Source organism: Cinclus cinclus, chromosome Z (genome assembly GCF_963662255.1).
Source record: "Cinclus cinclus chromosome Z, bCinCin1.1, whole genome shotgun sequence".
In the NCBI taxonomy this organism is placed as follows: domain Eukaryota; kingdom Metazoa; phylum Chordata; class Aves; order Passeriformes; family Cinclidae; genus Cinclus; species Cinclus cinclus.
In genome coordinates, this window is record NC_085084.1 from 73,391,118 (window position 1) to 73,415,798 (window position 24,681).

At 35.0% G+C, this 24,681-nt stretch overlaps 1 protein-coding gene across 7 annotated transcripts in view; it reads right to left on the bottom strand.

The window, feature by feature from the left end:
* Nucleotides 1-3,105: 3,105 nt before the first annotated feature.
* The window catches only part of NIPBL (NIPBL cohesin loading factor), a 133,833-nt gene continuing 112,257 nt past the window's right edge, over nt 3,106-24,681 (bottom strand). For 6 of the 7 annotated variants that reach the window (XM_062512907.1, XM_062512903.1, XM_062512905.1 and 3 more), the window contains 20 exons: nt 24,463-24,561; nt 24,225-24,371; nt 22,600-22,734; nt 21,076-21,174; nt 19,485-19,538; nt 18,309-18,417; nt 17,634-17,770; nt 15,967-16,107; nt 15,569-15,662; nt 15,304-15,458; nt 14,943-15,033; nt 11,621-11,794; nt 10,921-11,111; nt 10,088-10,195; nt 8,563-8,763; nt 8,020-8,166; nt 6,161-6,456; nt 5,693-5,867; nt 4,972-5,157; nt 3,106-4,409 (listed from right to left, as the gene is read on the bottom strand). In XM_062512907.1, the coding sequence (XP_062368891.1) occupies nt 4,044-4,409; nt 4,972-5,157; nt 5,693-5,867; nt 6,161-6,456; nt 8,020-8,166; nt 8,563-8,763; nt 10,088-10,195; nt 10,921-11,111; nt 11,621-11,794; nt 14,943-15,033; nt 15,304-15,458; nt 15,569-15,662; nt 15,967-16,107; nt 17,634-17,770; nt 18,309-18,417; nt 19,485-19,538; nt 21,076-21,174; nt 22,600-22,734; nt 24,225-24,371; nt 24,463-24,561 (3,105 nt within the window). In that variant the 3' untranslated portion in view covers nt 3,106-4,043. Of the gene's footprint in view, nt 4,410-4,930; nt 5,158-5,692; nt 5,868-6,160; nt 6,457-8,019; nt 8,167-8,562; nt 8,764-10,087; nt 10,196-10,920; nt 11,112-11,620; nt 11,795-14,942; nt 15,034-15,303; nt 15,459-15,568; nt 15,663-15,966; nt 16,108-17,633; nt 17,771-18,308; nt 18,418-19,484; nt 19,539-21,075; nt 21,175-22,599; nt 22,735-24,224; nt 24,372-24,462; nt 24,562-24,681 lie in introns of all 7 variants that reach the window. The other variant, XM_062512902.1, reaches the window with a different exon arrangement.

Here is a 24,681-nt window from a genome sequence, read left to right on the forward strand (position 1 = left end):
TCCCAAAATAATTTAAAAGATGCATTCCCTCGATGATTTACAGGTGCCCAGGCATAATTTGAGCACTGTGAGCATAGTGAAAAGGGATCAGCAAAGTGTATGCACATTCTAGCATTAAAAACTTGGAAGTTTCCATTTTGGAAGGATCCAAACTGAACTCTTAAAGCATTTATTTTAAAGAAATGAAATATGAAAATACTATGAACTTATTTGTATATAACAAAAACACTTTAATATTTAGTCAAGGAACCATGAAATCTAAAAACTTGCTACTTACATTAAGAACTCAGTCATTACAACTCAGAACTCCAATGATAAGATGACAAATCCTCTGAAGGATGTGGAAATGCTCATACGATCATGGTGTGGCTCTTTGGTGAGTGGAGGAACACTAGGATACAGGAATTGTGGCTTGCACTCCTGCTATGTGTAGGGCATGAGATTTCAGGAGTGTGGGACACAGGAAAGCATAGGAAATGTGTTTTTCTGAATTCAGCATCATTGTTCCGCCTGGAATCAAAGCAAAGGATCAGCTGAACTCATCCATTTGTTTCCCTGGAATATCATTAATACGTGCATGTGGCAGAGTGTCCTGCTGCTAACCAGATGAGCCAGACATGTTTAAAAACTTTTTTTTTGACATGAGCCACAAACACATTTAAGAACTCTTTTAGGGCTGCAAGGTATTTCATGTTAGAGCTACTGTCCATCAGATCCTAATTATTCCACAGTAACAATATTCTTACTAGTGACATCACAACAGCAAAACAAAGGCTAAAGTTTGACTCAAATTTAAAAAATTTAAATAGCACTTTTTTTTAATGGCCACGCCTCACTAAAATATTTACGCTGAATATTTCCCATGCCTACTTTGTACACACTAAGAGTTGTTAATATAAGCAATAAAGAACCTCAAAAATACAAAAGGATGTTACTGAATCATTTAAAAAAATATTTATAGTTACAGTTCTCTCAAAAACTATTGTGATCTTGAAAATATTCAAGCATTATTCTGCAATTTTACAGTACTGAAGTGGAAGATTAAAAATAATAATTCCATTCTTTTTTAGATTGTGGAAGTGTCTGTGTTTTCTTAAAAAGTTCAGTATGGCTAGTGTTAATTCTAAAAGCTTGATAATACCCCTTTGTTAGGTAAGCTACTGCAACAAGTTCCACGTACAGGTCCTGTACTCAAAGGGAGAAAGCAGGAAGAATAAAAAATTCAATAATCTTATATATGTAAAAATCTATAGCCATACAGTGAAAAAATACTACAAAGTTATGTCAATACAAAGGAGTAAAATTGTGTTACTGTATCAATCACTGCACTGCAGCACTTAAAAACCAAACAAAAACCAAAACACTTTCTTATGTAGAAAAATTCTTATTGTGGCTTGTGCTGTTGCTACTGATGTGGTTGATGTTGGAAAAACTGCAGTTGCTACTCAGTTTGAGCCCTGCACTGATGCCACTGGTGTCAAGACTGGGCCCTCGACTCCATGTGGCAGAGAACCACCAGCCTGAGTCACACTCAGCAAACAAGAGTTTGTTTCCCAAAATGGGGCACTGCTGCCTTTTCCTCTCACAGCAGGTAACTTTGTTTTTGGAAAAACTGGACTAGGTATTACTCTGCGTACTTTGGGAGGGTAAAATTCAACTCTTAACTTGTAAGAATCATATTCAATTTATTTAATAATCTATAATCAACTTTATAACTGTAAATTATATAACATCCGTCGCATCCCATCAAGGAGCATGTATGCCAGTGGCATATCATACAATATAGCAATGGTCTAAATCCTCTCAACTAAGAAAATTTTAGACTTCAGGTTTATATTGTTTAATTATAACTTCTTTCTGATAATTTTATTCCAATAAATACCAAGCAAATTGAAATAATCCCCCATCTTTGCTACTGGAAAAGCCACATGAAATGAACAAGGAAATATCTGTATTACCTATTAAAAATAAGATGCTTTAATACAATTGCATCAAAAATTACTAACAGTCAATTTTAAACTCTAAGTGTATGAAATCCTTGGGTTTATCACTTGGGAGTTTCTTGGTGAAGTATTTTCAACTCTGCTTATCAGTAATATCTGACATGCCACATAACCCCTCTAGTCTCCAAGTATGAGTTTGCCAGTATAAATGCTGCACTTGGCTCTGAGAAATATAGTCTTTCATTGTTTGCTACAAAAATGTTCTACTTCCAGAGCTGCAGAGGACTGAGCCCTGCTGCTTCTACTTCTCCCTCCTTTAACAATCTGAACTTAGCCCAAGAGGTGGCTTTTTGTATGGTGAAGAGAACACTATCAACACTATCAAAGACAGATGCACTAAAACATTTCTGTTCAGAAAAATTCCAGTGGTGAAACAGCAAAAAGGCATTCCCCAACAATCTACTAACTGGATTCTGAGGAGTTACTAATAATTTGTTTAATGTGTTGTTTGGGTTTCTTTACATATCAATATTTTGGAGTACTGTTACTATTCCTCACAAATTGAATAATGTATCAGAATTCTGCAAGTCAGTTTCATAAAAACAGCCCCCTACAATATATTAAATATTTTAAAGAAACAAAACACAATTGAAAAAATAATTATGTTGAGGAACACATGTTTTTTGATAAATACATTTGAAAAGACAGCAGGGTTTAATAGACTCCCAAAAAGTTTGGCTGTTTTTAGTTTTTTTCCTGTTTGAAAATATGCCGCTTTTCTTGTTTTCTAGGAAGACAAACAGCTTATGAATGGTACTGGCAAGGCAGTTGAAGCAAATGCTTCTGCAAGATTTCAATAGCATTTTATCAATTTACAAAATGTGAAAACATCTTTCAATTAGTAAAAAAATTAGTCCAATATACAAACATTTTTTTTTAAAAAAAATCATTTGTGAAGGAATGTAGTATAATTGCCCAGACTCATACCCATCCACTCCTTAGCCACTAGCTCCTCGTGACACAAGCCTCTCTATATTAACCCAGAGAAATGCATACATGGCCAGTTTGCCCAAGCAGAGGAGTAATTCAGCTTTCCCCAGATCTGAACTATCATAAATTACCACTTGGACAGCATTAGAAAGAAATTGAAGCATACAAGGAATAAACTACAGTTTCTTTTTATATCAAAATGTACTCTTGAAAATGTGTTTGGCACAGTGCTAAATCATATAGTTAATACTAAATATTGCAGGATACAATAAAACCCTGGAGTTAACTTGTGTTTACACCCTTTTAGGGATAAAAATAAAAAGATACCAATTATTCAGAAGTCAGCCTATACAAACTGTATAAACAATATTTTATGTCTTGTTTTGAAAACCACTGATATAGGAAATTTTACATAAAAGACTGCAAAATAATATAAATGGATTTAAACAGATCTTTACAATAAGAAATTCAAATGGAAACAGACAAGTAACAAAGAGAAGTAAAAAAATTTATTGCAGTATTCGTTCCACCAGATTTGCTGGGGATCCCTTTTCTTGTATTATTTCAGGGTGACCTAATACATCAAAATCTACATTTACAAAAACTCCTCCTGCAGATAGGTCATAGATACTGCATGCTTTTTTTTTCCTTTTTTTTTTTTTCTTCAACAGAATAAATTATATATCCAGGAGATTCTGCCACTTTACAGCCTGGAAAAACAATGCTTTCCTGGAAACTGGGCTAAGCTAAAGAAAGCCATCCGCTGCTAGGTTAAACTCCAAGAACACTTTATTAAGAACATTAACAGACTAATTTCCAACATTCACTTGTTTATTTTTTTTAAACAGAAAGGTTTTTTTTTCAAGATATAAACAATTTTTTTGTTAAACTATAATACAGTGGGAGTAAAAATGAACTGAGAAGTTTCTGCTGCACAACAGCGAAGGAAGCTCCCACAAAAATGTTTACCAAACATTTCCTTCTTTTTTCCCCGCGTCCCAGGTTCCATTCTTACTCTTCATTTAACTGATTTTTTTTTGCCAGAAAGTTGATATTTCAAGTTTTTCTGTTATTTCAATTCCTGTAAATTTGGCTGCATGTACAAATTCATTAGCTGGAAGTTCCATCCTTGGCGGCATACAGCGATCGTAAAGTCTGCACAACTTTATTAGTCAGCTTATTAGCACTCGTTAGAGCAATTTTTTTGTAAATAATGTCTGACTCTTTAATAGTGTCTACCCAAGGCACCAGTTTGCGGCCATCACGGCGCTTAGCCTCAGTCCAGGAGCCACTGTAGGAGCCTGCCATCCACTGAACACTGAAGCCATTGCTGGTTTTCTGTACTACTCTTGCAATTTGTGGTCGGTCTTTGTACTTTGGACAGCAAATAGCGATGACATCCATGACATCAACACTTTCATTCATCTGTGCTGCCAACTCCGTAGAGTCTGAATTTCGTTTTGACCTTCTCAATGACTAAAACATTGGGGGGAAAAAAGACCAAGTGTTACACAAAAGAACTTTAGTGAAATTATTGCTTTTATTGCTTTTAATCCCTTGACGCCGGGAGTTGGGATTCCCCGGCACACATTCCATTGCCGGCAATGAGACGCACCGCGACCGCCAGCGCCAAGGGGTTAACATATCCTTGTAAAACCACATACTCTTAATTTGTACCCGTGTCTTTATCTCTTATTGATATATAAAATTATATATACACATGAATCATAAAGCTACATAAAAACTTGGCAACAATAAAAAGGATAACACACAGTACATTCCAAAGGAAAATTAATAAGTTTTTATACGGGATAAATCTCATTTTCTAGTTTGTTTTTTTTATTGTCTTTTCTGTTAAACTTTCTACAAAAGTTGTATAAACGGTTAAGTAGAGAATCTCTATCTACAAAATGCTTTTCTTTTCATGTGGATTACATTACTTGGTGTACATTTAATATAATAAACTGACATTTATAAGCACATAAAAATCATTTTACGTAATACGCTGCGAAATACGTTGACTCCTCCTCCGCCTCACCCCTGAAGTGCCTCCTCCTCTATCCTCCCCATCACTTTCATCGTCCTCTGTCTCAGCTGCATTGTTTTTAGGGCTGCCTCCTCCAAGCAGCGAGGTAATTGCTTTGTTCCGAGCATTTGTGCTAGCTGACACCTCTCCATCTTCTTCCTCTTCATCAGGATCCAAATGTTCCATAAGGAGCTTGAACTATTAGAACAAGAAAGATCAGTTCACATTGCAACTTTAAACATGGACATTTACATCATGCTACATTATGCTAGAAACAAGTAGCAGCATAAAGAAACAGGGTAAAACAAATAGCAGACAGCTGTTCAACTGATTTTTTTTTGGTAGATACACAAAAGCTTTCTTCCTGTGTTTTCTAAATGGCAAGTTTTCTCTAACTGTTACTGGTGCAGGGTGAGGGACAGTTAATAAGACACATCCTCTCTCTGTTCCCATGAAGGAAAGAGTCAGGAATAAAGTGAACAAGTAACATGGGAGAGGTATACGAGATGGATACCATCCATACCATTCATAAAGATGAATATTCTTTAGCTGAAATTAATTATAATTGAGCTTAAACTTATTAGAAACCTTTGAGATACAGTCCTGCTAAACATCCTGAAAGGAAGATCAACATGTCACATAAGATAACCAAGAACTTAACATTTTGAAATGTACTTTCAAGTTTATACTGTGTTAAAGGATTTCAGACTTTCTGCAAAGCAATTTTACTTACATCTAAGTACTGTTTTACTATACTCCTCTTCACCTCTTCTGTGATCTTGGAATTAGCCATATCACTCCGCAGAAAATCCAGAGTTTGTTTAGGATGGAAATGCACTCCCGTCTTCCTGTTTATAGCTTTATCATAAACTTTTGCAGATTCAGATGGAGAATATTTTTGAATTTTACTGTTTAAAGAAAATAGAAAAGACCTTTTAAGGAGAGTCCAGATTAATTTGAACAAACAATTTTTTAAGTCTCCAATATAAGTATTTATCTTTGAACCATTCCATATACAATAGATACCCTGGTCAGAAATTAAATAACTGGGTTTTTTTAAGCCAAAGTTCAACTTAATATTTTTTTTCTTTGTTACACAGATGTACTGCTTAAACAAGCGCTTACAATCAACTCAAATAAATGAAAAAGCTTCCAAACAACTCACTGCATAACAAGTGTCCTATTATCTAAATAGCCTTACCTATCAGAGAATCCACAGAGGTTCTTTAGATGCTGTTTCAACATCAGAAGTAATAATATGCCTTGGGAGACATTAGCAAATTCAATTAAAGGAGCTGAATTTTCAGGTAAACACTTCATCACTGCATTTATATCATTTTCTTCATCAGAATCTGAGTCAGAGTCCACTCGTTTCCGTAACCTCCGAGGCTTAGAAGCTTCCTCCTCACTTTCACTCCCGCTACCACTGTTACTGTCACTCTCAGTCTCCTCATCCGATGAAGGCTTCCTTTCCTTTTTTTTGTCTTTCACCATAGACTGCAAGATGGAGAAGTTAACAAACATTCCAAAATTAGGGTAAGCAAATATTATGCGTGTTTCTAAAATAATCTGTCCAAAATTGTTACTAGCTTAAATTAGACAGAATTCCCTGAACAATATTATTAATTGATAACTTGGTAGTCTTAAAATTATCTATGGCAAAAAGATAATGAAAAATTTATCCAAAACCCTGGTTTTCTTGCAAGGTGCAGACAGAAGGAAGTGAAGCAACAAGCATGCCCCTGGTATATTCTCATTAAAAGACTGCTGAAGTTCATTAGCAGTCTCAGCAAAATACAGTAGATGGCCAAACACAATAAATCAGGAAGAAAATTCTGCTTGTCTTTCACCTGAATATAATTTCTGTGTTTCATGGAGATTTGAACATATGCTTTCGTATCCAAGCTGGTTTTAAATACTTGTCTCTTAAAATTCTATGACACGAATTATACTGCTGACCAAAGTGATCATATTAATAATGAATTAATAATGATTAATAATCATCTGCTGCCTTATGGATGGGTGGGGGTCTGAGCAATCTGGTCTAGTGGAAAGTCCCTGCCATAATGGAGGGTTGGAACAAGGTGATCTTTAAGGTCCCTTCCAACCCTAGCCATTTTATGATTCTATGATTAGTTCTATGATTGCTTGTAGATCTACAGAATTTCACATATGCATTATTACTGCACATAGTATGATTTTTCAGGACACAGACCTAAGCAGGATCTTATCCTTTTTGGGTGCTGGGTGCTACACACTGGTTCTCAACCTGATGAATATATTGTCTCTTTCTAGCAGATTAAAAATCAAGTTTGGTAGGGTCGGAGTTTATAGCACAGTACTTTTCAGGCAGTGAACTTCCAGTCATCAACTCTGACTTGTATTTATTAGTCAAACTGGACACTCTAGAAACTGGTTTGCTTCCTGACAATTTGTACCTTCTGCTGTAATAGCCATTCAGGAAAGGAAGACTTAAGTCTGAAGTCATTAAGAAGCAGAGGCCTCTCACTTACAGGCTTGTGTGTTGGCATAACAACAGGTACTCTGTAATGATCCAGGTTCTTATGTGCTGCCTTAAGAAATATTGCCCACTCCTCTCTTGCAACAAATAATGTATTTTAAATATCTCAGGCAACACAAATGCAACTGCCATCAGCTACTTAACAACAAAATAAACTACCAACTGAATTTTATTATTAAAATTTTATGAACAACCACAACAAATTAGTATTCCATGATGATTCTAGGTTCTTGTGCTTTCAGATGCGTACAATTAACTGTTGTTCAGCCATATTGGGAAATTATACAGATTTGATCTCAAAATTAATTCTTTTTTTAATAATATAAGCAGCAAAATAAGTAGACTTTTTGACTAATGTTTACCAGATACAGGTCAGAACAGACAGTGTTGCTTGTTTTTGGACTATTGTTTACATGCCAAGTAATGCAACTGGATCACACAATAATAATGGTGCTGCATTCACTAAAAAATTGACCACTTTATAGAGAAGCTTATATGTTTCCACCATCATAGAGATACTAAAATACAAATGCACATACCTCTTTAAATGACTGTAGTAGGTTGCTACCAGAAACTGATAGTGTAATGTCTATATGATGCATTATAAACAGTGGCTCTTCCTGTGTTTGGTAAGGAAAACAGGCTAGATTGTCTGCTATGTACAAAAGCATATTCACCTCTGTTTTCTGGAAGTCAAAGAAAAAATTACACATAAATACATATAGAAATATCCTGGATTCACAGACTTCCACAGTGTTCTTAACAGTCTAGAGCAAAAAACATGGTAACAATTTTTATTCTATATAGGCCCCAAACCCACTCTTAAAAACACCTATACATGCAAAATTTAGTCATAGCTGAAGATACATTATTTCTGATCAGTCCAAACTGAGTATAAAAAGGTACAGAGTGATGCAACATGCATTCTATTACACAGATAAATACCTTCTATTAGAAATTTTAAAAGGTACACTGCGGACAAAGCTATCAATAGTTATGTCATAAAAATACATAATAAAAGAACTTAGGCTTGTAAGGCTCCATTTTAACTTCTTTTTAAGTGAAGGAAATGTGGTGCTTACTGCAGTATCATCAAAGAGGTTGAGTAAAGAAATTAGAAAGGCTCGTCTGTGTTGACGATTCCCTCGAATCATGGAGTAGAGGTGTGAACACAGTGCACTGGATGATTCATCATGTCTAAAACCTCTCACAGGATCTTTTGGGCAGGTATTAATTGCCTGTTGTACTTGATAAGACATCTTCATACCAGCCACTGCTTTCATCTGAAATGAAAATATATTTACTTTTATTCAAAACGTTGCTTCCAAAGCAGTGAAACAAAATCTTTTTAAAAGGATGCTCATCTGAAACTTAAAACATGCACTGAGGCAATACTACCTTTTGAGGTGGCAAACAGATTTGAGCTGTCAAACAGAATTGTGGCAGAGATAAGGAATGTCTTGTGAACTGCTTTGACTATAAATTCTGCTAGGACCATGCAGCTAGTCTGTTTACTCACTATAGCCAGGTATTTAAATTTAAACCATTTTCAGGAGCACTTAAATGTTTTCATATGTGAACAGAATATTTTACCACATGTATATGCTTGGTATCCCCTGCAGTGCAACCAGTAACTGAATCCATATAAGTATGATAGGACCAACAAATAGAAAATCAGTGTTCGGTTGTGTTTTTTTCACATATCCAATACTTCTGAGTTGATTTTACTCACTTCAATGGTCTTGGTCTAGTTCCAGAAGAAACTGAATCTCTAGTTAGGTTGCATAGCCTACTGTCCACATATCACCTCTGCTGCTGTTCAGCAGAGGTGATGTGTGTCTATACACGTCTGTGTGTATATACACATAGACATATATATGTATTGCTGCCTAAACCAGCAAATTCCAGCTGCTAGCCTTCACTTAATAGATGAGTTATCTTTTTGGATGTCATCAACACTGCAATGCTTCAAATGCTGTGGAATACAAGGAATAACATGCAAGAGGTCTTACAACACAGTACACACACTGAACCTAGACTGGGATCTTCCTAAATAAGGAGAATGCTGAAGCTTAATTTCAGATCTTAAGCAGAACTGGTACTATGCCACAACTCCACATCTTCACACAGCCCTTAGTTTTTCCTTTCAGCAAGATTCATCATATGTAAACAGTTTCCTATGCTGATTCTGCTTAGATTAGTTTATAAAGCCTTGGTGCCTTGCACACTCTAATGTAAGGAGTGTTATTGACTGTTAGATGGTGTTTTCTTTTCTAGTCCACTGATACAGCAAAATCACTGCTGAACATTACAAAACACTTGTCCTTACCTCTTATCAAATAAAGGCTCTAAAGTACTATTTAGAAAATATTACTGTGATTCATAAATTAAAGGAAATTTTTGACTGGAAGAGACACTTCAAATTATATTATTCTTTCTGTTTCTCAGAACAGAAATCTCCAAACAGGGAGTAATCTTCACAACTACTTACAGTTATTGCTTATTCTTTTACTTTATACTCTTTTTCTGGAGCTGACAAATATTCAAGTGTTAAACGACTAAAGAACATAACTGTGTTTTGTAAAATGTTAAATTAGAATTACTTACGTGAATGAATCCAGCGTATTTTTTGTCTATTTCCACCAACTGTTGGTCAGCTTTATTTCGCATAGAGGGCTCTGGATCTGTGCCCATAGCAATTAAGTATGGCACACACTTGAAAAACAAATGAAATGGTTATTCAGAGGCATTGTACCTCCTCTTTTTCAGTCTTTGTTCTTTGTTTCTACTGCAGAAATTAGAATAGGAAGGTCTGTGCAACTTACTACCCTTTTTTCAAGTAAATAGAACAAAATACTATGAGATACCAGCTTTCTAACTAAATTGTGAGGTATTTCCCTTTTTCTCAAACTCTAAAGTCAATTTAAAACACAGAAAACTGCATTTTAAAAAATCCGAAAAAAACCACTTATGACTGAACATATGCAGTAGTTGCAGCATCAAAATTAATTACAAAACAGTATGTAAGCAAAGAATTATGGAGATGATGACTGAAGTTCTGACACTGTTGAATTTCATAATGTTTGAAGGATATAGAGGCTGAGGTAGAAGCAAGCTAACACCAGATAAAGAACTAAATAAGGAAAACATTTTGGCATATACCTCAAGTTGTAACCGAAATATGCTCCCTATCTACATACTCTTTAGGTACTGCCTGAGCTTTTGCAACTTAATCCAAAAATAGATAATGAAGCATTTGGAATCTTGTGGGCTAACAAAACAAAGCAGATTTCAAATTATGCCTTTTGTAAAGGCCTCTTGCTACAGTAAGAAACTACTGTAACACAAATAGAAGAGAAGACCTGGAAAATTACATCGCAAGTGTGAAAGCCTCTAAAAAGATGAGTAAAAGGAAGTCCCGCCGCAAAAGCCTATCATACCTGAACAGGATGGATGAGACCTTGGTTTAATGTCAGTGCAATGACATTTAGAGCAAAGTGGCGTACACTGGACTGGTTATGAAAGAAAGCCTCAAGGACCTGTTTGAGATATAGCTGCATGATGGAACTACTCATCCCTGAGGAAATATCACCCATTTCTTTCAGGTCTTCCTGTTTTGCTACTTTTTTCCCTGTAAAAAGGACAAAAGCAATAGCATACACATCACAGTATAACCACTTATTTTGCCATCACTTGTTATATATATGCTGGTCTCTAATGTCATAATAAATACACATTTCAGCTGTCTTTGAATGGGTTTATGATCTCATGAAACACAGATCAATCTAGTGTATATATATATTAAAAAATTTATTTCAAGTCTTAATTCCTTAATGAAGTATATTAAAAAATGTTGCACTTGGGATTTTTTGTCTTCCAATTAAAATTAGTGGTTTTCACAGTAATACTATTACTGTGATTACAACAGTTATGAATTCTGGATTGCTTCCAGTATTTATACATATTGGAAGTAAATAATACATCTATGCATACACCTCTTTTTAAATAATTCTGAAATACTCCTGGAACAATACTACTGATCTGTTTACAATTTTAAGTGACCCAGCACAGATACATAGTAACTATGCAACAAAGTGTAGTTTTGCAAGGCTCACGAGCACAGAAGAACTCAGCACTTACAGTCTCTGTCTGCCTGCTGCATACGTGTATCCTCCTCCTGCAAGTAGGTCTGGAGGTTTTTTAACACCTGGATTTTTAAGTTTACTGAACAGTTCTTATCTGAAAGAATGCTGTTGTACAGAGTCTTCACTTCTTGTTCAAACATTAAACTTGGGTGCTGAATAAATGCAAATCCTAAGAGTGGAGAAAAGAGGAAATGGTTCTCATTATTATAATCTAGAATTTGTATTTCTGCTTTTTAATTTCTTCAGAAGAAAGATATGAAATTTATCTCCTCCCAGAAGCATAGCTTTTTCTAGTCCAAACAGTACTGCACTTCCACGTGGATACCATCTGTCGCTTACAAGGAATTCTGATAGCCATGACAGTTGTATTAACCATGACTCTGTTTGATGGATAAAATGCAATGCTGACCTAGGGCAGCTGCACAGAAAGTTATACAAATCTGGAACCAGGTCCAGTGTAGTGGCCTGCATCTCAATGACTAGGAGCTATCATAAGAACAAGAAAGGAACATTACCAAAAGTTATCAGCTTTTTTTTTTCGAATACACCTAGAGACAAACATTTTGCTGCAACTGTAAAATGTGACTCATATGGATGCAGAGAAAATGCAGAAAAAATGATAAATACCATGAGTATTTAATATAATAATAGAAAAAACAGTTACCAGGAACACAGTAAAATTTATACCTCTTGCTGTCATTATTCATATACCTCTTGTAGTCTTCTCTTGAAGATAATCTGAAATATTCCCAAGACTATGTGTTTTGAAAGACACACACTACTAAGAACAGTTACTAAGAACTAAGAACAGTTCTTATCTGTAGTCTTACCCTTGTTTATGAACTGGCTATTCTTAAGATTGTATTTAACAAAAACTTTTCTAAATTACTGGCAGTATATACCACTTTAGATAATGTATGTTGATTTAGAAGTGTTGCTGTCAAATTCTTATGGAGTATCTTAAAAAAAACAGTAATGGGAACTTACATCTTAATTTAATTTATTTTAACTACTTAATTGTTTTTAAAACTGTTTAGGAAAAGCAGACATTAAATGCATTTTTCGTGACCACAAAAAATTCAAATTTTAAATGGGCACACAGTAAAAACAGAACATGAAAGAAAAATGAGTGGAAAAATGAAAGCAAAATTATGCAAGAACGAAACACAAAAATAGCTGTAATAGGAGGACTATTGAGTCAAGTTTTTAAAACAGGCTCCATACACACAAAGAGATAGTGTAGGTAAAGGCTAAGTCCAAGTCAAGCCCTCAGTGTGTTTCAGATCTCATTTCAGTCTCAAAACAAGAAGCAAGGAAGCAGAGAAGCAGGTGAGAGAAAGGGAAAAGAGAAGAAATTTATGGTGGTCTTTGGAGGATTTGGTATGATTGTGCAGTCTATACAACTGTATACTGATGTTTGTAACCTGTCTCTGTGCAAAGTGCAACCCATTTCTTCTGCCTAATTTTAAAAATGAAAAGCACATGGATGTATCTGTAACAACTCATAAAACTTTTTCTTCATTCACTTTGAGAACTCTAAAATGCCAGTGTTCTCAGGCAAATCCTTACTTTTTCCATCCCCACTTAACTGGGGAAAAAATAGTCTTACTTGGCCTAAGAGGCTGTCACAGGAGATGAAGAAAGGCACCTGCAGCATGTTTTTTTAAGGACTGAATCTACATCTCAGAGATGCTGTCATACCATTTCTCTTCTCACCTTTGTTTTCACTCTGTTCAGAATCTCTAGAGTAACCACTGAATTTGGTTGAGTTAACGGTTAAGTACTTAAAATTTTAGCTACATTTGCTAACAAGTTTATATCCTCAATTTGTTTTGCAAGTGCACTTCTGGAAGAGAATCACAACCATTATTATTAACTTTAGGATTACGCATAATCCCTTAATCCCTCAACAGCAGTGGCACATCCTGAGGTAAAGGCTAAACTGTTGAGTGTCCCTATTAAAGACAGGCTGATAGGAAAGTACATTCTTCACATGACCCTCTTTGCCATATATAAATATTGAGTTAGCTTGCCAGTCTCTTTCACCGTGCTGCTGCTCACAAACACTGAATGAATTTGGCAACTTTGCTCAGTTAAGCCTGAGGTGGAAATTCGCACTGTCTACCACATCTCCATATATCTAACAGCTATCTTTAGAATCAGTACTTGGCTGAAATCAATATATCACTAAAAACAGTGAGGTTTAATTAAAGATTGATATGCTCATAGGCAGAAAAAAAATCTGAAGAATGACTACTGACAAAACAGATCACAGTTCAGTCAATAATTTAGAAACATTTCTAGCAAATGTGACATACTCCATATCCATGAGCAGAGTGATCATGTTTGTGGTTAGGAATACAGACCCTACCCCACCTATGACATTCTATAGAGTGCAATTAAACTAACTAGACTACAGTAAAGTGTCATGTACACTGACATGATGTCTAGAAAAACTGAAAGTAGTCCAGAGAACCATAGCCTTGCTCCTGTAACAGGGGCAACTCCAATGCCATTAATCCTGCTCAACTGTCTTAAAATGGTTTCTCGCAGAATATGAAATGAAGATTCAGTCTTGATCCTTATCCTCATAGGCCTCCCTAGCCTGTATTAGAGTAGGTTATCTGAAAAGTCACCTAAACAACAACATAAAGAGGCAAGTTCTTGTCCACAGTTAAATCATACAATGGAGGCTCTCATGCCTTGGAGACAATTTATTTCAGACCAAGAAATAACCATGAAATGCAGTCTTCCAGACACCAAGACCTATCTGCCCATACAAAATTTTCTCAGATGTACAATTTTGTCCCCAAGTTAGTGGCAGTTCATTTTCTACTGCAAGTCACTGATGCCACACTAATCTCACAAAGGCCATCCAGCTACTATAAACAGCAGTTCCCTTGACTCCTGCAGAATGGCTGCTCCCAACTCTAAAATGTTCCAAGTTTTTCCATCCTTTTTTACCTTTTGGACTGAAAAACAAGGTTTGGAGTAACAACATATTTGCATGTGGAGTAAAAAAATAGCATCTTCATTACCTTGGAAATTTGCTGGCCCCTACAACTCCATCACACACACACACACACACACACACACACATCAAAAGGCATTCACTGTCAAAAACACCCAGGCTGCTGCAGACTTATGCAACTAGCAACCCCTTGACAGCTTTGCTATGTATGACCAGTTCTCAAACAAAATAGTTAGTAATTTTTGATTTTAAACAAACACTTCTGTGACTACACAAATACATCAATTCCGACTGATCCATGTGGATTTTTACTAGATCAGAATAATAAAAAACTATTATTTCTTACCAAGACCAATAATGGCTTTTGTCTGTACTTCTTCATCTGAATGCTTTGTAAAATACATCAGCAGTTCAAGTACTTTATCCTTAATGTTAACCTGGGCAAATTAAGACAAAAATAATAGCTATTTGAAGATGAAACACATGTTTTCAATCCCTTATAGAAAGCATATATATAAGAAATGAAAGGAGATACACAACTCGACTACATAGTCATTGCAAAATCAGGTATTTAAAAACCAGAAAGCTATATCATATGCATTATAGAAAAATATATACCTTTGGGGGACTAGGAATAACGTGCTTTCAAACTTAAGTGAAGCATTCATTATACCTAAGACATGGAGAATAAATGAAAGCTATTTTACCTTGCTGTTGCCCTTAAAATCTTCCTGATCAAAATCAAAATGCCGACACAGTGCTCCAACAGTGAAAAGTGATCTAAGGAGTGCTGGTTTATTGGCAGTGAGTATTGTACTGTTGGGGTCTTCTTGGTGTTGATTTTTTAATTTAGAAAGTGCACCTACAGTAAAATAAAAGTTTTTATCACAGTGTTTAATTGTGGTGTATCCCTCAGGTAAAACTTGTACTCAACACTGAAAAGCGACAATTTCTTGTTTTGATTTTGCTTACCATAGTATCTGTTAAAACAGGCCCACACAAATTTATAGTTCTGGGTGACCTTGTTCACAACAGCCCCAAGACAGCTCACACAGTGCTGAACAACCTAGGAGCAAGAAAGAACAAATAAATTATCTACTTAAAGTTTAAGTTGAGGTTCTTGCGAAGGAAAAAGCCGTGCTGAACTAAAATTAACAATCTAACAGATATAATGTAAAGTCTCTCCTTAGATTGCTCTGCAAACCTACTCAAACTCATTAAAATACAGAAAAGCCACATGAAAACCCTGGTAAACCAAGTATAGTGATTTTTCATTACTCAAAAATTAACTTCATAATGAAGACAAGACCATCTTTAAACCAAAGTCATGTGAAATGGAATCAATAGAATGATAGCAATTGAAAACTTACTGTCATGCCATATTTGATGATGAGTTTCATGAGGTCTTCCTCAATAGTCGCAAGAAAGGTCTCACTTGGGTGTTCCATTAGTGGCACTACAAGCTCTAAGATTTTTGCAACATTGCAGATCACCATGAAATCATTCTGGGTCTGAAACAACATTTATACTGTTTAACACTTCTGGCCATGGATAAAATAAATACTACTGATACAAACTGACAGTTAAAAACTCCAGCTTATTTAAGATATTTGGTAAACATCTAAAATAATATTTATATATTTTACATCTGTTATTAAATTACATTAAATGTATGAAATCTAGTTCTGTTTACTGCAGGCATTCTGGGAAAAAAGTCTGGGTGAGCATAATTACACCTCTTATCAACGCTGTGTCAGACCTGAAAACCTTTGGGTCTCATAATTTTCTGTAGTATTACAAGAAATCTAGGAACTCTTCCTGAGATATGCACACTAGAGAAGACACAATACCTGAAAACCAGGTATCAGCAACAAAATTAAGTTGTGCTATGACTTAATGCACATTAAACAAAAGGTAATAATGTGCACAAGTGTAGAAATTACACTTAAAACTACTACTGGTTTGCATTATCATGATTGTGTACATATTTTAGGTGTGAAATCTATGGAAAACATCTGTTAAAGAGACATACTGCTAGAAATGGACTTTTGAAAAATCCAGCTTGCTAATCAGGATATTATAAATCCTGACTAGTAATATCAGGCTATTTGACACATTCAAGATATCAGTGGTAATTCTATGATTCATCTCAGCCACGTGTAAACACAAAACAAAACATCTGCAACCCACTAAATGAGCTGCAGCAAGTAAATATTTAGATAAGTCTTTCCTATACTGTTTTTTCAGAAGCAGCTCTAAGAGCCTGTTGCAGATGTGCCTAGAGAGTGTGGAAAATGCCTGGACAGTGACAGGCTGTATCTACAGTCTAAATTGTTAACAATCACTGCATATTCTGCCCTGGCAGTTCATTTATTGAAAGGCACTGTTGCCACCCACTAATGGGCATCATCCTTGAACAAAGGGTGCTTGATCCTGTCCCACTCCTTCTGACCAATCAGGGCACCAGATCAAAATGGCACAAAATGCTGCAAGGATTCAGAGACCTGACTAGGGGAGGGCTTCAGCGTTGGAGCTCTCTACAATGTCTTACAGGGAAATACAAGACCACTACAGCTAGAGAAGTGAGAAATGAAGTCTAGAAGAGGATTAAGTAACACTTTTTCTTCTCATATATTTTCTATATATTAAATCACTCTATTTTATGGAACCTTATCTTTCGTCTTAAGATTAATATGTTAAACATTAATACTTTTTAAGATTGTGACTGTAAACTAAAACAAAAAGGAACAAAAGTTCTAAGAAACTATTTCCTGAAGGGAAAAAAACTGGGAAAGAGGCAGCACAGGTTTCAGTTTCATTTGGCTGCAAAATATGGATGTAGAGCAGAGGAGGAAGAACATTTTAAAAGCTACAGGGATCTTCAAAAGGATCTAGTAGCCTCCAAAGCCATGATGCTCATGAAAAAACTCCACAATTAAAATTTTCTTTTTCTGTCTTAAATTTCATCAAGTATACATGACAGATGTTCATTTTCATGCTCAATTATCTAGGGAAAAGACTGATTTTCTCTACTTACACTACATTTAGTGGTCAGGTATGGCTGCATGGTCATGGCATGTTTGACCATTAGCTGGGGCCTTATTTTGCTGAATAAGAACAAAGTGGTTATGCAAGCAACCAAGCGACCAGAATTCACACCTTTATTGTCAGAATCTGCAAAAGATTAGAAAATACAAAAAGGATAGTAAGACCAAGTACTGTTCAAGCCATAAAAACCACTTTTTGAGTATCTCTTTCATTGCATCTCCTTAAAGATCAAAACAGAATGTTCTTGTTAGAAATGGGAACATAATATGTCAACATTTATATGTGACCACAAAAGACTTGAATAAAGAAGCAAAGATGTGTCAAAGACATCACTGCTGCGTTAGACTAGCCCATGATCACTATTACAAATGTAGAATATACAAATGAAAATAAAATTTGCCATGTTAGTTTTGGTTTTAGTAATCTGAAAGTTTGAACTAGTTATTTTAGAAGTATTTCTACTATTGTGGTTAGCTAGTGAAGATTAGGAGGTTTTATTATCACACAGTACTTGAAATTTCATCATTTAAGAACAATGATTTAGTATAAGCAGCTTTTAACAGGAATTCCAGAATAGTAACATTTTGCAATGAAGTGATTTCAACAACTGTAACAGTATCACAAAAAATTCAAAGGATTTTAGCAGAGTTTTAAATAGTATTACCTGATAAAGATTCTTCATACTTAAGAATGTGCTCAACCAAATTGTCAACAAGTTGAGTACAGGCTTTCTTCACCGGTTTATATGAGGCATCCTCTTCTGACTTCAATAGCTGTAGCAGATGAAACAGAAAATGGTTTAATGTTAAGCTGCATTCATCTGTATAGGATACATGCTGGTTTTAAAACAATTACTAGAGATACACAAGGATTTTAAACTACAAAAGTATTTCTCTAAAACTTACATGGTGACGAAAAAATTATGGGAAGTAAAAAGAGCAACATAAGTAACAAAAAAATAACTGCAGTAAAAATCAATAGTAATTCTTATTTTTTGCAGTGGGATGAAAGCTGTTTTATGCTCAATGAAATAAGCAGAAACTAGCAGGAGTTAGAAGATTTTTCAAATGCTTAGAGAAATGAAGTGCAAATTTAAACGTTTTTTACACTAAGCTACAATACAAAATGATGATCTAACATAGCTGTATATAAAAACTTTATTTAAACTTTTTACATATGAGTTTGTGTGCTAAAATTGTATCCGTGAAGATTCTTCTAGTGTCTAAGAAGGACTGAGACCTTCAGTGAAGAGGCCGTGATTTACTTGATAACCTATTTTCATGGCACTCCAGGCAAGAGTGGAATCAAAGGATTTTCTTGCTTGAAAATTAACCAGTGCATGCAAGATGTAGAGAATGGTAACACAGGTTAAGAGATACAAACAAACCAAACTCAATTCTTATAAATATTGGTGTTAGATATAAGTAGAATATAATGTAGAAGTAACGAAAATACATTGGATGTGAAAATACACTTATGTACTGTTTAAAAAAAAATCAACATCACTAGATGCCTTATTTCAGAATTAACTGCCTTAGCTGTGGCCTTTGTGTTATGTCAGTCATTACTGAAGAACTAATGAAATTAAACAAATAAATCAAACTCCTCCCAAAACCAAGAAGTGTAGTATTGTTAAGAGATCATTTGCAAAGACAGAAGCTAATGCCAAAGAAAGCTGCACCAAGAAAGATATTAAAAAAGGTCAGTTCTTAAAGAGCAGGAATTGAATTTGTCTATGGTAGGACTGGTCTTGGAGTTCCCATCCTACGTGTTTTAGAAGCAAAAGGAACACTAAAATTATAACAATGACTGTACTATACATTCAAAATTCGTTACTTACATTCTGAAGAAGCTGTTCAAACCAATCATATCCTGTATCTCTACAAGCTGCAACCTATAAGTATTTTTGAGAATAAATTGGTTAATAAACAAGGCATCTGAGGACAATTTATTTCAATACAGATGTCATCTCAAAAGACCAGCAAATATGCATACATTTCTAAATGCGTTAAAAACAATGGAGACCAGAAACTGTCTTCTGCATTTGAAAAATAGTTCCCACAATTTAAGTGACTTTAGAATTTGTATTTCATACAACACAAAGCATAAATGCATTACTGGAGATTGCTGTCTCCAGTGCAAGATAAGCTCCCATTTTGTAGAAAATTTTGCACAAATTAATGTATAAATACAATTCTGACACTTTGAAAATGGACAGACATGTATGTGTATCACAGAACCACAGGATGTCTTGAGCTGGAAGGGATCCACAGGGATCATCAAGTCCAGTTCCCAGCCCTGCACAGCACACCCCAGAGTCACACACCATGTACCCGAGAGCATTTCCCAAACACTTTGTGAGCTCTGTCAGGCTGGTGCTGTGACCACTGCCCTGGGGAGCCTGTTCAGTGCCCAACCACCCTCTGGGTGAAGAACCTTTTGCTGATATCCAATCTAAACCTCCCCTGACACAACTTCAGGTTCTTCCCTTGAGTCCTGTCACTGGGCACCAGAGAAAGTAAACAGACACAGACACAGACACAGACACAGACACACACACACACACATAGGTATATTATGTATATATGTGTGTATAAATATATTTATATACACGTGTTTTTATATAAACAAACCAAGCCTTCACTGGTATCATACATCAGGAACAGCACACAGATGGTTCAAATTAGAACAGACAGAATTGAGAATTAAACAGAAGTCAAACTGACTGACTTCTCAGACAGGAAGAATGCAAACTAGGCTATATTTTTTAAAAATACTGTAAAGCAAAATGAGGTTTCAATCTGTAATTGTAAGTAATGAAGTAAGTTTTTGAGACTTAGACTTTTGAATAACTGATATTAAAACATATTTTAGCACAATGGTTTATACAATGTATTTTCACTACAAATTAAAGCATTTCTTTTCTGAAACAGATTTTGTGATTTTAGAAATGTGTTTTTTAATTTGCTGCTCCTAAATAGTGAGATACAACTATGCAAACACCAGTTAACTTTGAGCAAAAACATGACCCTGTATTTATTAAAACAGCTAATTAACCTTGCCAAATAAAGGTTATCAATTGAGGAAAATTTTATTTTAAGAGACAAGTTCTTAGGTAGGCTTAACTATAAGCTGCTAGTAGCAATTCCTATAGAATCTTACATACAAGAGAAACTGATTTGATAGAAACTATTTGATAGAATCTGAATATAGTGTGGTCACAGTTATTATTGCCAGCAGATTAGCAAGCATTTAAAATTTCCTACAGCCTGCTCAATCACATGAGTATTTTTGGCATACATTTCATGCCAGGAAACATAAAAAGGGGAAACCATCCAACATATTACTGTGTTAAAAAAATACAGATAATGTTTCTAAGATACTAAAAACAAAACTGAATTTTGCACACAACTCAAATTTGTTTAACATACCACATCAGTGATGTTTAGTATTTTCCTTGTCATTGCTTCTTTGTCATGGTGTGGAGTTGGAGTAAACCAGAGCTTCTGGAATGTCTCATTTACTAATTTCTGAAGGAAAACAAAGTATTAACAGAGGTAAATAAACGTACATTGTCACATAAGTATTATTTCTAATGCATCCATACAACAGATGTACTGATAATCTGTTCCTTTTCATAAGGAATTATGCAATTTAAATGAGACTGTAGTGGGAAATGTTATCTGAGATAGACCCAGATCTACTAGTACAGGACTTACACTGATCTCAGGTCAAACTTCAGCAAAATGAAACACTGGGAACTGATGCTGCAAAAAATAAAGTGACCACCTTCCTGCATAAATTGGTATTCCTCAGAAAAACACAGCTGGGAAGCTGACAACTGAACAAACAATCCTTACAACAGAACTGCTGTAGCAGGTACCTTTAGTTTACAAAACAGCTGTGACAAGGTGGGAAAGAGAGAGAAGCCAAGTCTCTACACTCAAATATAGGAAGTATGTAATCTTCCAATATTTTTGAATGAAGAACAATATAGAATAGAATGCAAGTGAACAAACATTATTCCAAAATTACTTCTCATTCATGGAATTGTTAAAAACACATTGAAGTTTATGCCTCATTTTTTCTTATTGTTAGAAAGGTAACCGGAAGGAGGGGCAAGAACATGGTAATCCTCCTTTTCCAGCAGTACCTTGGCTCTAGTTCATCTGTTGTTGATTTAGAGTCTTCTCAGAAAGTCATTTTACATTTACATACCTCCAGAGGTAAAAATATCTGCTGCAGCTTTAAAGCTTTCAAATTTTATTGAAAGTGTGATACAAAATTATTACAGGTGTCCCTAATTACTTGACAATTTAAAATTTTTTTTGCCAAATTAAAGAAAGTGATCATTGTCAGCTTTATTAGATGACAATTATATTAGATTTGTGCCCTTCTGCAAATACACACTGCACAAAGGGTAGAGTATGAGCACATAAGCAATATTTCATGGGGAATAACTGCCTCACTGAACATTCAGAATTAATACCAAATTAGCACAGATTAATATATTTTTATACCTTTAATAATTATAGATTTATACCTTTATATTTATTACATTTAATAATATTAATACCTTTAACAATTATATATGGCATATATTAATGTCAAAAGTTAATTACTTAAAATGTATTGATTTGCAGAAATTAAAGTTTTATATGCCAATTTTACTTGTTAGAAAAGAAAAGTACCAGAGAAAATACTTGCAAGAAGAAAAAAAAAGTCTCTGGAAAATATTTAAAATATTTTGATTGTCAGCAAGAAGTTACAGAAAAGAGAGGACAGGAAAGAAAGAGAAGTCAGAGAGAATAACAGAAAGCTAAAATATCAGTTCTCAGAAATTCGTAAGTCATAAATATGTCAAAGGAGAAATGAAATACTTCTTTTATTTTGTCAAAATAGGGAGACACTGAAATAACAATAATTAAAATTCTGAAGGATATATTTCATTCTACCTTAATGCCTTCTTCATCATTGACTCTCCGAATCATTTTCACACACATTTCTGTAATTTTGGGAAATGTTGGTTGTTCAATGCAGATATCTCTAAGTATCTTTATTACTCTTTTTCTGACACTGATACCAGTATCCTATGAGGAGAAAAAAATCAGAAACATTAATTTATGTTCTTTATGAATTAATATTTGAAGAGCACCCAATTTGACTTGCAAAATTTATTTAGAAACTGTAACTAAAACCTTCTGGAATTTATACAAAAGTTCAGCATAACTTGTTCTAAAGGCTCTGGCTGAGTCCCCAGGATGCTGAAACATTTTCTCCATCTGTACCCTCCCATCTAAGAGCTCATGATGTTGCAAAATGGATAATCCACTTCTTAACTCAAGAACTTACAAGCCAGATGTGGTGATGCTTTAATTACTTTATCTTCACTTCGTATCACTTTACTCAAAACCTATTGATTTTGAAAGTCATGTTTAACTGCTTTATGTAGTATCATAAGCACATGACCTACTTATCTCTGAAAGCCTTCACAAACTTGTTTTATCATGTAACTATAGCAAATATGTAGTACTTGTCTAAAATCCTGACATGTACACCATAAGTTAATGTTATATGACAGCAAAATTAACATTGAACACCTGGACAAAAAAAAACCCACTTGTTTACTTGTTTGTAAAAAAAAAATAATAAACCTTTAAAACACTAAAAATAGCATAGAAAAGCTGCCCTCAATAATCCATATTTCAGACATTAAATATGCAGCAAAATTCTTTATTTCACGTTGTCCTGGTTAAAGCTAGGGTAGAGTTAATTTTGTCTAGTAGGTGTTACAGTGCTGTGTTTTGGATTTAGAATGAGAATGGTGTTGATAACACACTGATGTTTTGATTTTGGCTAAGTTGTGTTTATCCTAAGACAAGGACTTTTTTTTTTTTTCTCTCCTTGTCTCATGTTCTGCCAGTGAGGAGGTAGGCAAAAGAACCTGGGAGGGAGCATGCCACGACAGGCGACCTGAACTGGCCAAAGGGATACTCCACACCACAGAATGTCACGCCTGGTATATAAACAGGAGGGAGTTATCAGAAAGCACAGCCAATCTAGGTTTGGGAATGGGGCTCTGGCATCCGCCTGCAGATGGTGAGCAATTGCATTGTGCATCAATGGTTTGTTTCTTTTTTATTATCATTATTTATACTTTTTTTTGTATTTTACTTTATTTTCAATTATTAAATATTCTTATCTCAACACATAATTTTTACTGCAATCCTCCTGGTCATTACACCAGGGTAGGGGTAAGAGATGTGGGGGTTGAGTGAGCAGCTGCATGGTGTGTGCTAAACCTCTATTTGGGCTTAAACCATGACTTGGCTAATTTGAACACTAATAATGGAATTAAAAGGAATATAGCCCTGGTCCTGATACAGTACAACTTTCTGTGTAAGTTCACCTTCCAACTTAATAAATCCTCTACAGAAGCAAGTTGTGCATATTACAAAGTTGTCCTTAAAAGCATGATGGCTCAACATTCAAACAATTCCAGTTTATTGAACAGGCTCAGTTAAAAACAAAATTTCCAGTGCTACTTATTTTACTGTAAGTACCACAAAAAGTACTGTACCAATATTCTTTCAATCAGCATATCATAATACTGCTCAGCAAGCTGGGGACGACAGAGCACAAATCGCCCAAGCAGCTCCACAGCTGCTTCTCGTACACTAGTGGAGTTATCCATTAGCCGCCCATGAACTCCTCGCTGCATATCCAGCTAAAGAGAACAAATGAAACAAAGGTTCAGAATAAGAAATAAAGATTTATTTTAAGAGTGATATGTGCATGTTAGATATTTTCATTTTTACCCTGGCTAGAATACTGGGGTCTACAGCAACAACCTCAGACAAACACTTCATGGCTTTTGTTCGAACAGCAATTGCATTTTCACCAAGTACACGCAGAATCTGGAAGACAACAAAAAGACTGTTTTGGGAAGGTACCAAATAATAATTAAGAGCAAAAATGCAGCAGAATAACATACAAATAATATTACTAAAATAGTAACAACTAAAAGCTGAGTTTAT